Source organism: Saccoglossus kowalevskii, chromosome 9, assembly GCF_978046115.1.
Source record: "Saccoglossus kowalevskii chromosome 9, keSacKowa6.1, whole genome shotgun sequence".
NCBI lineage: Eukaryota > Metazoa > Hemichordata > Enteropneusta > Harrimaniidae > Saccoglossus > Saccoglossus kowalevskii.
The window spans coordinates 25,860,100-25,877,594 of record NC_140649.1 but is presented as its reverse complement, the minus strand read 5'-3'; the positions used below and the strand labels follow the sequence as shown (position 1 = coordinate 25,877,594).

Here is a 17,495-nt window from a genome sequence, read left to right as displayed (position 1 = left end):
AAAATAAAAACATACCATACATTGTATGATGCTAATATAATTTGTGAAAACAAGAAAATTTTTCAAGCCTCAGACTAATCTGCATACAAAATCAGTGTTCTCACAAAAAGAATGAGCACATGAGCATAGCTGATATGCATAACAATATAACATAATCATCATCATCATCATCTCTATTGTATATATTATTAACTAATTTGCGTTAATTTAGTGTTTTTTGTGATAGTGAGGTCTTGGAAAAACATCTTTGACGGAGAAAAATGACAAAATGAAAAATAGTTTCCTTTGTGTGATCACAACATCTTACGAGTAACTGCAGAAATACAGTACTTTTGTATTTTTAAGTAGTATATCGTTGTGCTGGATGATGGTTTCTCCTGGAAGTGTATAAACAGTATTTGTTCTATTAGAAGCACATCCCAAAATAGAAGTGCACATAAGATTTATCAAGCATTGAAGAAGCTTTTAACAGTTTTTACGGCAATATAACAGCTCATGAAACAGAGTTCACCAATTCATGCTAATCACAGTAAACAATGTACTCTTGAATAGGCATCAGTGACTACCAAAAGTCTAAATTAAATTGTAATTTAGACACCAAGAAAGATTAAAAACGTTTGAAAAATTATGCCTAGTATTCTACACAATAAATTGCAATAATGCCATGTTGATAGGAAGATGGTTACAGCCCTGTCACATAAATATGGAATATCAGAGGTTTCTGGCAAAACGCAATATACATGCATATGCAGAGTTCACACAAATTCAGACAGTGACATGTTCTGGACACAACACTATTGGACTGATGAGTAGACGTCATGTCCATGCAATTCAAAATATTTGTAAATTCTAATAAATGTGATTATTACCTCGACCTATTAGCAGATGTCTCAAGGGGTAAAACCGCCTGTTCTCCAAAATCTGGTAACATAACAATATCTTCCATCCCACTTATATTATCTGGTGATTTCATTTGTCTGGCACCACTAGAATGTCTGGGTCGTAGTCCATCTGTAAAGATAAAACAGTTGTAAGTCAGTGTTTTAAGACCACGGTCGTTAAGAAACATGCATTAAAAATTCATGTAAATAGACACGAAATTTTATACACACCACATGGGATCCATATCAAACACAACATGCGGCAACGATCGCCTACTTTTAATTATTGAAACTTACCACACTGGCTTTTATTACTTTCACCTAATTTTGTTTGCAATTTTTTTTTTTTTTTTTTTTGGATCCCCAAACTAACCCAGTAAGCCAAACCAGCATTGAAGTGTTATTTTTGTGACCAAAGTCGTAAAAATATGCACAATAAAAAGATTTAAATACTCTGAAATACCGTTACTTTAACCTATAATTTTATATATAATTTTTTCCTGCTAAAATTGACAAGCAAATTTATTTCTTTGTTGAACTTAATAGTCATAATTTATTATCAGCTAAAGGTATTGATCAAAATTTTCAAAAAAAATCCGCAAAAAATTAAAACCTTCAATTTGTGAAAGTTGTCGAAAGTTTAATTATGCGTTAAACAGCTTTATTCATTTTGTGAGACAATTTTTTATAAATTTTGCTTGTCATAGAAATTTAAAACATTTTAAAGGTATCAAAAGTTCATTGGAATTGTAAGTTGTGAAGCTGCTTCATCACAACATAGAAAACTACAAAATTAAACATTTTCATCAGTGTTTGAAATTTTACCAGCTTTGCCAAACGCATTACCAAAGCTGCATTAAAGAACCACTTAAAATAATCTTTTTCCCATTCAAAGAAATTACAACAAAAACACAACATTCTGCTACTACAAAAAAAAGGAAAAATTTACCAATTTTCATTGTTACATTTTTGGTTTTATGATCTTTGTATCAGCCATCAGGTGTATACCTTGATCAAATAAAGTTTTTATTATTATCAGCCCAACGGAAAATTTATCTGTCTTAGTGAAATTTTAAACAGTGTATTTTGGAGAGGGCAACGTGCAACAAAAACATTACTACCTTGGTACACAGCATGTCCATGTAGAGTGATATATCTACATATTACCGTTAAAGTCCTATTATAAACCGCGGTTTATATTACAATGTATCAATTTAAAAATTGGGATCAAAAGCTCAAGTTCGGGGTGCGGTTTCTATTACGTACATAATGCAATCACTAAATGGGCGTGGTCATTTTTTGTCCACAACACATGAACAAAACAAACAATACACCGTACAATCTCTTGAATAGGCGTCGGGGAAGAGTGAAAGGCCTTATTTTGGTTCTAAAATAGGCGTTACGAAATGTTGAAAAATTACAGTCAATCAAAAAAAAATTCAACATTATACAAAAAATACTCGGTATTTTTAATGTAATATGCATTTATTTTTTTAATTTTCTTGGTAACGAAAAGTATATTCTAACAGAAGTTTCAAATAAAAACACGAATGCACTGCTTAGTAGCAAATGATCACATAATAGCTCGATCCGGCCGGCTCGATCCGGGTCACAAGTGAATAACTTACTTGTTTTCGAAGTGTTGATATTCGTGATTATTATTTAGTAGTGATTACAATAACGCACGAAAAATAAATTGTTGATTTGTTATAAAATGCAAGTAAAATTCAACTTAGTTTCCCCGTAAGCGAATGATTTCAGTCACATGTAAACAGCCGATACGATATCCGCCATGTTTTTGAATGCTCACGGGACGTATTATTCAGTGTTCTCCACAATCCAAATTAGCTGGTGGGCGGTCTAATTAGCATAAATTTGCATATTAATTTGCATATCATTTACATACAGCATTCTTGCATTTAGGACATGAACTGCAATACACACTAAGTTATTTACTATTCTCTGTTTAATTTAATTTAATTTAATTGGAACATGTTACAATTTTTTGAAATACAAACAGATTGGTCACTATCAATATTTACGAAATGCAAAATGTTTGAAATCGGTGATTTATGCGTTCGCAAATTATTCTGCGTTCATGAAATGCAATTCGAGTAACCAAGAGTAAGTACAAAACATAATTGAGTTATAATGTAGAAAATTTACGAGATGATTTGCCCACGAAGCCAAAACGGACAATTTGTCAAAACAAAATCCATAACATTTTTATTTGTGGCATCAGTACTCACCCGTGCCGACGGACGGTAAGATGCATTTACGCATGTACGGCCACAATACGTTGCGTTTTCACACATTGTTTTGGAATTCAAGAAAAAAATGCTAGCAATCGGCAAAATAAAAGAATCTGATATGTTCTCGAAAGATTAGACATAAAAAATAGATAAATTGAAAAAAGTACGTGGAAAAGATAACTAAAATATTATTCAATTACAAATACTCGCGGTAAACTAATCCAGCAGCCATGTTTGATGTTTATTACCGCTTTCCGAATTCAGTACACGAACACCCAGAATGCGCTGTTCCCCTATGCAACTTAGATACTAAATCGTTACAGCGCCAACAGCGGTGGGTAGCAGACGGTCGTTGAATGGGGTAGGCCAAAAGGTCATCAGTTTGCCTTCTCCATGCTGTTTTCACAATGAAAATCGAGCGAACTTTGTAAATACGGCTAGAATTTAAATTTTTGTTCGAGTTTACATGCAATCTGCTAATATATTTGTTTATTTTCTGTGCATATACATTTCGTTCGTATTTACTTCTTTCTTTCATGATCGGAAGACGATTATTAAAAATACAGCTGTAAATTGAAACCACTGTAGTTGCGTATCGTGAGCAATAAGTGGCAACAATGTCGGGCGACAATGAATTCAAGCGATTGACACATTGCCATGAATACACTTGATAACTGCTTGCAGACTTCCAATGGACATTGTTTATGTTTGGACAGTTGAAACAATAGCAAAATAAAGGGTTGGGCAACTACTCTTTTGTTTAGGCTTGGGAAGAACAATGCAAGCTTTTTACAAATAATTTCAGCTGGATGTACGTTGGTGGGCGGGTGTTGAGAGTTACTGGGCGGCCGTAAAACTTGATGGGCGGGCCGCCCGCCTAAAACCCCTTGTGGAGAACACTGTTATTGATCGGATAGGTCAAGTCGCTAATTAACCAATCAAAATGCTGGATGGTGCCCACGTGTCTAAATTACATAGCTCATTTAAATATGTTAATGACAGTTCAGCGACCTCATGGTGAACACGGAAGAGATTTACCGATAATGTAGTGCGATCTTTTGCCTTTGATTTCCATGGGAAAACGACATGATTTTTTTTTTAAATCAAGAAATTATTTGTTTTCAAAAGATAAATTATTCTTCAATGCTCAGTTTAACACTTTTACGGTGATAAAGCTCATTGTCTAAAACTTACGAAACACCGACGTATTCAGAAAGAGTATTGACAGAGGTCGCCGCCAGAACAAAAGCAGTTTCATTGCCTGTCTGACATCTTATCACCGCTGAACAATAAATAGGTGTGAATATTTTTAGCCATGTTGTCGAAACAAATGAATAGGATTAGGAACAATGCCGTTTTGGAACAGCTGGTTGAAACAATGAAGTCAGTCACGGCCTTGTTGAATTGGGGGTGCGGTTAGTAATAGGTACTTTTCAAGTTTTCAATTTTTGTTAAGAACTCTTCAACCCTGAAGCCGGAATTGGGGGTGCGGTTACTATTACGTATGCGGTTTATATTAGGACTTTAACGGTAGATGTTCACTTGAAATTGCACAATACCTATGAGCTACTCGAAGAAGCAATCTACATGTTAAAAGTGCTACAGCACAGAGATTAACTTTGAGATTAACTAATTTACCTGCAAGAATTGTTTCTCTGACAACCAAAGGTTGGGTTTTTTTGGTAGTTTTCTTCGTCTCTGTATTCTCTGTAAAGTCTTCATCACCAAGAAGACTGTAGCTAGGTAACCCATCCATCTTAATTTTAGCATTTGTTTCTGTGTACCCAGTGTTCCTATTAAAAATACTATAATCAACTTCATTGCTGTTGGCATGAGCACAATGGTCTATAGTGAATTTGCATACAAAATGTTACTAATTATCATAAGTACTGATATATACTTTCTATTATTTGGACCATAATTAGTATAGCAATTACTGAATAAAACAAGACATGAATATCACAGTCCCCATCTTTGAAAAAGAAAAACATGACCATACAGATATCCTAAATAACGAAATAAAAAAGGATACATGTATTGTATTGTATCATATTGTATTGTAAATAAGAGATGAAATTTGTCCCATTCACATGCAAGATTGGCTGTGTAAACGCCACATTTAAATAATAAAAAAATAATAATAAAAGGAAACCTGCATAGGCATTCACACCAATATGGTTTGCCTTTCTGAAACAGGTAGGATGAACCAATTAAATCATAAAAATAAATGACGTGCAGGAAAAGCATGGGACAGGTACTAACCTGAGATCACTGGCTATGACAGCCGGTGAATGACAAGACACTTTGGCTGGACTTGGAATCACACCTCATTTCGTGAGGGAAAGCATGAGAGGGGTACCAACCTGAGATCACTGGCTATGACAGCCGGTGAATGACAAGACAATTTGGCTGGACTTGGAATCACATCTCATTCTGTGAGGGAAAGCATGAGTGGGATACTAACCTGAGATCACTGGCTATGATAGACAGTGAATTACAAGACACTTTGACTGGACTTGGAATCACATCTCATTCTGTAAGGGAAAGCATGAGAGGGGTACTAACCTGAGATCACTGGCTATGACAGCCGGTGAATGACAAGACACTTTGGCTAGACTTGGAATCACAACTCATTCTGTGAGGGAAAGCATGAGAGGGGTACTAACCTGAGATCACTGGCTATAACAGCCGGTGAATGACAAGACCTTTTGGCTGGACTTGGAATCACATCTCACTCTGTGAGGGAAAGCATGAGAGGGATACTAACCTGAGATCACTGGCTATAACAGCCGGTAAATGACAAGACACTTTGGTTGGACTTGGAATCACATCTCATTCTGTGAGGGAAAGCATGAGAGGGGTATCAACCTGAGATCACTGGCTATGAAAGCCGGTGAATGACAAGACACTTTGGCTGGATTTGGAATCACATCTTATTCTGTGAGGGAAAGCATGAGAGGGGTACCAACCTGAGATCACTGGCTATGAAAGCCGGTGAATGACAAGACACTTTGGCTGGATTTGGAATCACATCTCATTCTGTGAGGGAAAGCATGAGAGGGGTACTAACCTGAGATCACTGGCTATGACAGCCGGTGAATGACAAGACATTTTGGCTGGACTTGGAATCACATCTCATTCTGTGAGGGAAAGCATGAGAGGGGTACCAACCTGAGATCACTGGCTATGAAAGCCGGTGAATGACAAGACACTTTGGCTGGATTTGGAATCACATCTTATTCTGTGAGGGAAAGCATGAGAGGGGTACCAACCTGAGATCACTGGCTATGAAAGCCGGGGAATGACAAGACACTTTGGCTGGATTTGGAATCACATCTCATTCTGTGAGGGAAAGCATGAGAGGGGTACTAACCTGAGATCACTGGCTATGAAAGCCGGTGAATGACAAGACACTTTGGCTGGATTTGGAATCACATCTCATTCTGTGAGGGAAAGCATGAGAGGGGTACTAACCTGAGATCACTGGCTATGACAGCCGGTGAATGACAAGACACTTTGGCTGGACTTGGAATCACATTGCTCTGAGCTGTAACTTCTGAAGTGTTCAGATCTTTTCTTCCACCACTGGCATCAACAATTTCAACCAATGGAATATTACTTGTCACATGTTTGAGTGGTGTCTATAAGAGACATACAGATAATTGGAATATTGGTTTAAGATAGTGATCAAGGAAAACCTTAGAAAGAAATAATCTTTAATTCAATCAGTCTCTGTTTTGTATGTACATGAAGTAACTACATACATTTCTTGAACAATCACGTGACAGAATATTATATTTTACTTTTTGCACTTTTACATAACCTGCAGGTCACTGCATTTGTTTTGTGAGATGTTAAAGTCTAGATTTGAAAAGAAAAACGCATACTGTGAAAAGTTTAATTATTTTCACTCATTTCGATGAAAGCCAAATGTTAGTATCAGAACCTGAACTCCTCCATAAACCAGTGAAGTTAGAAACCTTGTGTGTGTCCTAGCAACATTAAATTCACTGAAATTAAACCCAGTGAATACTTCTACAGTGACACAAAAAATTGTAATTTAAAAACAATTTCAAACAAATAATTTTTACATTATATTATATCCGACATAATGGTCAGTAAGTAACACTGACTTATAGCATTGTGGAACAAATCTATCCAAAAAGCAATAGGAAGAATTTATTATTCAATTCCTTTCAACAGTAACTGTTTTGAACAGGTGTTGTTGTTTATTGTTGTATTGTGTATGAATGTTTGGTGATGATTTTGTTCCTAATTATTAACTAATGAAGGGTAGTTACCCAAAACAAAGTCTTTTTTTAACTGGCAGAGAGTGATTTCATGAAAAAAAATGTCAGTTATTAGCATTTTCCTTGTCACAACACTGTTGAAACCAGTGAAGAGATATGAGCGTAAACTATGGCACATTGTGTTAAACATTCATTGCAACTGTCAGTAAAAGTTTTCAGCAGCTGATGTAATACATCACAAAAATATCATGACAAGACAATTAAACCCACCTTCTTTTTATGAAATGTAATTTCTTCATCTGAATCAGAGAGTTCTAGGAGTTGCTCTGGTTTGGGCTTAGCTGGTGACCGTGTCAGGCTGTCTGAAATTGGTGTGTCAATATAACTTGCTGAGGACATACTGGAAAAAAAACAAGCATTTACTAATATAAAAGTAATATTTATTGTACGATAGCAGGTAGAATTGCAGAAACAGCAATAATAGGATACAGGATTTACAACACGTGTGTATACATGTACTGTTCTCTATTCTGGGTATAATGACCTCTGCTTTGCATTACAATAGTATGTGTATATACTTATCAGGATTGAGTATACTGACCTCTGCTGAGGACTATGCACATATGCTGCCATCTGTTGTCTTGGTGATAATGACCCATCATCAATTGGTGCATGCGATATAATAGTACTGGCATCACCTAAGCAAAATGTACAAGATATGTCATACATGTAAACATAATTATGTTCTCTCTCATCTGCCAAGACAAACAGAGGTGTTATATGGCATTGTTGAGGGTAATTATGTATCAAAAGTAAGAGCTGAAATTCAGAAATGTCAGGAAAACCTGGTGAACATTCACTGCCATAATTTAACACTATGTACAAGAAGGAAAACATGTCAATGAAGTTGTACATATTTGTTAAAATATCATGTAAAGTGCTGGGCTTCCACTAGTTTTACATCAGTCACCAATACTGAATTTCATTTGGATTTAGCTACAAAAAATAAATTATATTGTAGCTAAGAGCAATTATAAACAATAAACTATTCTGTGAAATTGGTCATCATTTAAAAGCAGGTCATCATTGATAGAAAACAAGAAACAGGAAGGTACACAAAACCAAAAACACTGATAAAAGACAGAGTATGCACCCACTGTAAAGAGATAGAGGATGAATTACATCATTTACTAGAATGTAAACTGTACACAGAACACAGAGATGACATATATAATATCCTTAAAGAAATTAACAGTGATTACCAAAACTTAAACAAAAAAGAACAATTTAAACTTGTACTACAGTCACCAAATACAAACCATCTTATCACTCTCTGCAAATATTTAGTTAAATATAAACAAGACTAATTCTTTTATTTTGTCATGTTCTTTTATATTTCATACATATTCTGTGCTACATACAGATATACTTACATATCACAGTATTATAATATTTCTTATATTATTAATAATTGTATTTTTGTTGTTCATCAATTTTGAGTTCTTTTTTAAATCAATTTTTACATTTCATGTACTTTTATTATTTACTTTTTTATTCTGAAAATCTAAAAAGAAATGTTAACTATTTCTTTTCGGTATTAATAAAGCATTCTATTCAATTCTATTCTATTCTACTCTATTCTATTCAATGCTTGTACATGTACATTACAATATTCTACACAAATCTAACAAATTTCAAATTTTTCATTTCTCCCTTTTGCAAAGTTGCTAAACAAGTTTGAAATGTGGTCAATATGGCAAAAACTATTTGACAGAGGTGTGTTCATCACAAAAACAACTGGGCTCAGGATTACATGGATTAAAAAATAAAAAAAATTCTACAAGAAATTGGACCTATACATATTCCATGCTTCAAGAATTAATGCTTCTCAAAGACATATATCAAGGGACAAAATATGGCAAGCTTAGTAACTTGAGTTCCTAACTTTATGTTCAAAAGATGGCTCACACTTTAATTTTAACCGTGTCCATGTCATGATTTGCTTCTAAATAATATCATCAGCAGTCTCAATGAACATTCCTTTTCCCCCATGCCAATGCAAAATCTGTCTGCTATCGTCATACTCTCTAGTAATCAAGTTTGACAACCTGATGGAGTCTTAGTAATGATGGTGACCTACCTCCTTCATCCGCTAATGGTCGCTGTAAATGATGTGGTGATGCATATACTGTGAGAGAATCTGGCAATGATGGTTTGGTTGTAAGACGTCCTTGTGCTAAAAAATGACTGTCAATAAAAACATTAACAAATAAAGACAGTGTGAAGATGCAAAAACCTAGCATCATCACAGATAATTAATGATAATGTTTATCATTTATTTACAGGTGCCACCGAGCTAATCTGAGTGCGAGTTGTGCCAGCACGCAGATGCCACAACACTGATGTGTGTGTGTGTTGGTCTGCAGGTAAACTCTGTGGGGACGCAGATGCCACGCAAGTCAAGTATATGTGTACTACTGTTTCTTTTGTATGTCTTCACATGACATTCAGTCAGAAGAAACAGATTCTATGCACATATGTACCAACCAACACTGAAAATATATTATTATCAAGTACTGTAAAATAATTTATATTCGAGCGTGTTTAATTATAGACCTTCTCATTCTAAGGTCTATGGTTTAATTTCGCGGTTTTGAACTGTCCAAGCTTTTGAACTTCAACTTTCAAAATTCAACTCAGTTTCATCGTAAGAGAATGATTCTGGTTGCGTTTAAATGCTCAATGCGATACGATATCCACCATCCACCATGATCTGATAGGTCATATTGCCAATTAACCAATCAAAATGATGGATGATGCCAACGTGTTATCTTATCATAGCTCATTTAAATATGTTAATGTTAATGAACACAACACAGAAGAGATTTGCTGATGTTGTAGTACAATCTTTTGGCTTCGATTTTGATGGAAAAACAGCATGATTTTTTTTAATAAAGAAATTAGTTGTTTTCAAAGATATTGGAAGATATTGGATATTGGAGCATTGGAAGACTAATTCAACATGGCAAATGCATGAAACTGTCAGTATACAACACGAACAATTAGACTGATCATATTTCAAACACTTTTCACAAAAATAATTTGTTTAGCCATTAAACGAGCCACGGTTTGGCATTTGAGGATACTAGTTGGTGATGTCACAATATCAAATTGTGTGTAAGGACCAATCAGATTTGCCATTCAGATTGTGAAATATGGAAAAATATTACATGGCTTTATCTCACTGTTACTGCATGATACCAGATAGACGGTACAAAATAAGATATTGATATTACCATAAATGAGATGAGCTGAAAGAAATTGCAATAAAGTTGTGGGCGAAAGAAAAAAAAATTGAAAATTTACCACAGAATGAAAAATTTAAAATACAAATTAAATGTCAGTGAACACAATATTTGCAACAAAAACAACAACGCAATTCCTGAAGCCCCTAAGGGCAACCTCGAATATTACAAAATCGAAAGTTATGAACATTAAATCTCATTTATTAGGATATTAGTCACAGCCAAAATAATCCTCCTAAACTTTTTTTGTTTTAGTTTAATCCCATAATTCCCTTTGTCTTATCGTCCTTTCACCCCAGGATAGTTGCCGACGCTTCATTTACCCTCAAGCGTTGCTGCGTACAGTACACACTCCAAGGTTTTGTTTTACGCTGTAACAGTAAATGTCAAAGGACGTAAAGCATGCGCAGATCTTTTATACGTAGAGGAATCGTGTTTGTGAGAACGGGAAAGTTGGAATTTTGAAAATCAGAGAATTTCTTATTAAGTTTATGTAATTTTTCGTTTTTCAGCACATTGTTCGTTGTATTTTTGAATCGGTAATATTGTAATGTTTCGAAACCTTGCTAGTACTGTTTTTTAGTCCAAAATAAAGATCGTTTAATGTTCTTTGCAATGGTGCATGGCATAGACCGCACCGCGTTGTACCAGAGACTGAATTTTGAGGTTCGAAATGATGCTTTTTGAAGTTGATATCCCGTGTACTAGTATGTCCTACTTCCTATGGCAGTGCGTCAATTTTCTTTATATACCATGTACAAGAAATTCGCTGCATTTTTTTGTTTTCGTGCAATCATTTCGTTCATAGCATATACAAAACAATTCATCGTCTGTAATATATGCTCTTTGATTTCGTTTACGTCTTCAGAATTTAAGGATATAGCAGTTTCAGCATTGTAGTCAAACTCGTGCGTGTTATCGATCGTCACCATATTTGTTTATAAGAATTTGACTAGAATTGTCACGAAAATCGCTGAGTGCTGCCGAAGGCATCCGTAGTATGCTAATACATGGTAATCCTCACTGCGCTAAGAGGAAACTGTCCTCCTTGATCCGTTCGGCAAATAAACTCCATGATCTATGCACAAACAGCGGCGACCATCCTGGTACCTTTGATCTAAGCTTGGCTGTGACTCCTTCTCTTTTTACCTCCATGGTCCGTGGTTTTGACATAAATCGCCCTGAGAACCAAAATCGCCTTAAGTTATACAAAACTTTTAACAAACTTCGTGCACACGCGCATATGAACTGCGTTTGACAAGATAACATTATTGTCAGGAGTATATATACAGGATAAAGATAAGCAAAGGTAAATAAAGATTGATCGATCGATAGACTAGAAATGAATTTGTTGTCATTCGTTGCGAGTTTTAATGGTAATGATTTTTTTTAAATGTTATTTATTTATTTTGACGGACGAAGGTTTCCTACCTTGTGTATTTCTTAAGTTCTAGGAGTGTATAACTTAGGGCGATTTTGGTTCTAGGGCCGATTTATGTCAAAACCACGAACCAAGCAACGTAAAGACTGCCCAGTGGCAGAGCGATCACACAAGTCAAAACACGATGAAGTCCTGTGCACATTTCGAAAATGACAAGTAAACACGATTTACAAACATATTCATTTCGATCGAATAGGTAAATCCTGCGATTATGAAGGCTAGTTTTACGCAGAAAACAGGGAATTGTTGATGTTTGACACTCACCGAGTCTGTTTGCTGGTAACATTTTCAGGAGCAGGTCTGTAGAGCGATCGCTTAGACGCCATGTTGAAATTGAAAAGCCCCGCGAGTTACCTACCCGTTGGGGGCGCTTCGACAAATCAAGATAATTGAATATCCTGGAGGTCAGGAGGTCAGCCTTAACGATGAACAAATAGTGCTACACATTAAAGGGCGGCGGTCGTCGCGCTTCGCGTGTAAGACAGTTGTATCGATAAATATTTATTTTCCTACAATCCAATGCGTCATTTTAATGTAAATCGGAAGTACGATTTTGACATGCGCGCAACGTGAACCACCGGTGACTTCGATAACTTCCAATCACCAAAGAAATTACCTAATTAAAGCTTAAAAACGCTTTAGTTTGTACTCGTTGGTCGACGCAACAACCAACGTCGCCATCTTTGTTCATATCAGAATCCTATCTCGCGCATGCGTGGCGCGACGACCATCACCCTTTAAGAAAAACCCTAATTAATAGTGATTTGTCTTAAAATTGAGGCAAGGAGTGCTGTCAGCACCTGAGGGCTCAAAGAAATCGATCAGTGCTATTTATTAAAAAATTATTTATTAAAACACGGTACATTTATTTTCATGGTTGATACATTTTTCATATTTATTTCATTAGAACTGGTTTTAAAACATTCGCGTTCCAAGAAAATAAATCGAAATGCATTTTTGGAAAATTACGACTACGGAGGCAGAAGACATGCTTGGTCTGGTATGTCGAAGTAAATAAAAGAAAGAAAATTCGAAACGTATTTTATTGAAAACATACTTATTGAGAATGAACTGATATTAATAATGTGAAGATTAAAATAATATTCTTTCACTATGAGATTTACATACAACATGTGATGATGGGTGAGCTCGTTTTAAAGAAATAAACGTAACTGTTTATGTTAGTTCATGTTTCACCCACAATCTTCAGACTGGGACGACTTCAAACTAATATACGCCAGATCCATTAGGCCACAGAGGCAGTCGACATGTAAATACCTTAACACAATTTTGACAAATTTATCTTGTTTGTTTTATTAAACATATGTGTCAAGTAAATTGCATGTTTTGGTTTCATGACGGAGTTGAAATGAGTATATCTGCGATTCTGGAAACAGCCGAATGACAGATATACTTGATTTTGACCATTCTGTCATTTTCAGTTGATTATGGGAAACAAACTTGTGCATTTGTGTCTATGAAATTTTATTGTAATCGGTACAAGCATGTCCGAGATACAGGAGCGGATGGACGTTGAATCAACAAGTCAGGGTCTTTCAGCCATTCCTGAAGGGGTTTTAAAATACCCCTGGTGGGACTTGAACCCACAATTTTCGGTTGACTTCACAAATAGGAGACCGACGCCTTATCCATTAGGCCACTGAGGCAGTTGACATGTAAATGCTTTATCACAATTTTGACAAATTTATCTTGTGTGTTTTATTAAAAACAAGTGTCAAGTAAATTGCATGTTTTGTTTTCATGACGGAGTAGAATGAGAAATTATCTGCGTTTCGTAGATTAGCAGATAATTGCTACCTATTCGTATGTAAATTATTCAGGTGTCATTGCACCTGCTCCGATTGGTTAGTGGCTAAGTAGCCAGGTGCTCATGAGTATATAGTAAGAAGAGTATTCTATTGTATTCAGTCTCGGTTGCAAACAACTCAAGATGTCCACACCGACGGAAGGCCTCAGTGAACCGATTTGGGTAGGGCACAGTGAATGAATACATTTTTGATGAGTTGGCCTCTGACACTGATGACGAAAAACGTATTCAGCGTTCCGAAAAACGTGCAGGGACAAAAATCAAACAAAAGAAGCGCTATCGCCGAACCCAACCCAGTCAACAGAATTTGAATACTAGTAGCAATTTGTTCAGAGATGCACGTCACGGATCACAAGCTTTTGAATTCCGGATTGGTCCCCGTTTCAGGTGCGGAGATTTTGGACACTTGCAGAACAGATGCTTGCGGCTTGCCGACAAAAAGTCTACCGTCCGAATCCAGGGAGGCCACCCATCCTAATTCGGCGACACTTGGCTTGGGCAATATTGTTTTTTCTCATCCCAATGTTCCGGCTTCGCCTAGCGTTTATAACATGGAGTTAAATGCATGCAATTTTGAGCAAATATTGTCACGGTCTGTGGTCGGGCGGCTAAAGAGCTCATTGTCTTTCTAGCAAAATTCTTTGTCCTGCCCAGTTTGTGTACGTTCATTAATTGCATTTGGTTACCATTTACCTTTCTCAAATTATCCCCCGCAGTTTGTGAAAAAAAAAAAAAAATTGTCCAGCAGGAAGCCCCCCCCCCCCCCAATTCGTTCGTCAAGCAATCAATACATTACTTGCCAATGGCTGTGTTTCACGCCAGTTTTCTCGACAGTTCTCCGACAACTTTTATTTTTTTGTTTGGGATCTTGAATCCGGCTATCACCATGTTGATATTTGGCATGAACATCGCAAGTTTTGGCGTTTTTGTTGGAATTTTGACGGTGAGATCAGGTATTTTACATTCAATGTGTTGCCGTTCGGCTTGAGCACTGCCTGTTATTGTTTTACTAAGCTTCTAAGGCCGTTGGTTAAGAGATGGCGTAGTATGTCACACGCGTCAATAGTGTATGTAGACGACGGTATTTCTGGTCACGATTGTCTGACATCTGCTAGAGCAGCTAGTACAGTATTGTTCAACGAACTGATTTGCATAAATATGGTCTTAAAGTTAACGAGCAGAAAAGTCGCTGGGACCCCGCTCAAATCGGTGAATGGTTGGGGCTCGCATTGCCGGTTTTTTGATATCTTTGTCCATCGCTGTTGCTCCGATTACTCGTCTATTTACGAGGCAAGTGTATTTTACTATTGAGAATCGATCGTCGTGGTCGCAGATCGTTAATATATCTAGACCTGTGCTTCAGGAACTTTTGTTTTGGTTGAGTACTGTGGACGCTCTAAACGATTTTCGTATCAAACCCAAATTCTCGGCAACTGCGGTTGTATTTTCAGACGCAAGCGACACTGGTTATGGTGGTCACTTTAGTTATAATTCAGAATTCTTTATTCTAACAGGTTGTGGGATGAAACAGAACGCGTACAGAGCTCCACATTTCGCGAGTTAAAAGCTGTACTTTATGTATTAACTTCGTTTTTGTTGACCTTGAGGCATAGAAAAGTTAGGTGGTTTTCGGATAACCAGAATGCTTGTAGAATAATTTCTGTCGGTAGTGCAAAGCCATCTCTTCAGAAGTTAGCCATTGAAATTTTTCAAATCTGTTGTCAGAATGATATTCAACTCCATGCAGGCGACTTGGCTACCGAGATCCGAGAATGAACAAGCGGATATGCTGAGTAGAATTGTTGATACCGACGATTGGTCACTAAATCCCAAGATTTTCGGCATGTTGGACAAAATATTGGGCCCGCATAGCATTGACAGATTTGCGTCTTGTCACAACGCTCAGCTGCCACGTTTCAATTCAGCAGCTTGGAACCCCGGTACAGAGGCCGTTGACGCATTCTGTCAGAATTGGTCCACTGAAAATAATTGGGTATGTCCTCCCGTCAGTCTTGTAATTCCCGCTATTCGTCATCTTCAGAGTTGCAGAGGAAAGGCAACTTTAATATTGCCAGAATGGCCATCTGCCGCTTTCTGGCCGGTGTTGCGTCCGCAGCCTGGTTGTTTTGCTGACTTTGTTAAGTTTGTTCCCGTCCTTCCCCGTATCCCCGGTTTGCTAGTGAGAGGAAGGGGTCAAACATTCAATTTGGTTAAAATTCTCGAGACATCCAGTCTTGTTGGTTGTCCGAATTTCAATATGTTGGCTTTAAGACTCCCATTCAATCCAGACCCACATGATGCGCGGGAAGCGAGCAAACTTCAGTCCACAGGGACTGGTTAAATTGGAATTGCCAAATTATGTAATTGCATATTGTAATGTCGCTTGGTGTACGTTTACTATTGTATGATTAATGTTGCAGTCCGATATGTCATGACTAAGGATTCTTGTAAATGGGTATTTAATATGAATAAATTTATGTCGCATCATTTTGTATGCTAGTTTACTTTTCTACAGGATATGTAGCTTTTCTGCATGTCTGTATATATATATATATATATTCGCCTTTCGGCGTGTGTCAGTATAGATATTCGCCTTTCGGCGCGTGTCGGTATATATTCGCCTTTCGGCGCGTGTCGGTATATATTCGCCTTTCGGCGCGTGTCGGTATATATTCGCCTTTCGGCACGTTGCTGGCGCTATGGCAGTGCGGCCATTTGCTGACGCAGTTCTTGAGTGACAGCAGTGTTCGATGTGAGTAGACAATTCGTTATTTCCAATTCGCGGTTAAATGTCGGTATATTATTGCGTCGTGTCAATTTTGTTGTATAAAGTATAGTTCTGGTTTCTCGTCGTATGATGCTTATCAAGCTTGCCGATAAAAGCAAATTTGGGTGGCGACACAGTCCGATCTGTCATGACTAAGTAATGTTGTAAACATGAATTTAACGTAAATAATTTATGTCGCATCATTTTGTATGCTTGTTTACCTTTTTGCAGGGTATGTAGCCTCTCAGCATATTCGCCTTTCGGCATGTCTGTATATATTCGCCTTTCGGCATGTCTGTATATATTCGCCTTTCGGCATGTCTGTATATATTCGCCTTTCGGCATGTCTGTATATATTCGCCTTTCGGCATGTCTGTATATATTCGCCTTTCGGCATGTCTGTATATATTCGCCTTTCGGCATGTCTGTATATATTCGCCTTTCGGCATGTCCGTATATTTTTGGCATGTTGCGTGTGGCCCTTTGCTGCTGTTCTTGTGCGACAGCAGCGTGCGATGTGAGTAGACAATTCGTTATTTCCAATTCGCGGTTAAATGTCGGCATATTATTGCGTCGTCGCATCAATTTTGTTGTATAAATTGTGTAGTTTTAGATGTCTTTCAGATACAGGATTGGAAGGCCGAACTTAGCAAACCAGGACTGGATGACTTCTGCGACACTCTGCCCGGTGTGATGTTGGCGTCTAGATCCGGTAATACTTTGAGCAAGTACACCGGCAGTTGGCTCAGATGGAAACAATGGTGCAAGTCA

General features: G+C 37.0%; 1 protein-coding gene across 1 annotated transcript in view; it reads right to left on the bottom strand.

Annotated features, from left to right (window-relative positions):
• Positions 1-12,475, bottom strand: part of LOC102805301 (HAUS augmin-like complex subunit 8) — a 49,394-nt gene extending 36,919 nt beyond the window's left edge. The window contains exons 1-7 of the mRNA XM_085504044.1: positions 12,394-12,475; positions 9,524-9,630; positions 7,985-8,081; positions 7,654-7,783; positions 6,608-6,774; positions 4,772-4,926; positions 870-1,011 (exon numbers count right to left, since the gene is read on the bottom strand). Coding sequence (XP_085360170.1) covers positions 870-1,011; positions 4,772-4,926; positions 6,608-6,774; positions 7,654-7,783; positions 7,985-8,081; positions 9,524-9,630; positions 12,394-12,455 — 860 coding nt within the window. The 5' untranslated portion in view covers positions 12,456-12,475. The remainder of the gene's footprint in view (positions 1-869; positions 1,012-4,771; positions 4,927-6,607; positions 6,775-7,653; positions 7,784-7,984; positions 8,082-9,523; positions 9,631-12,393) is intronic.
• Between the last annotated feature and the right edge of the window lie 5,020 nt (positions 12,476-17,495).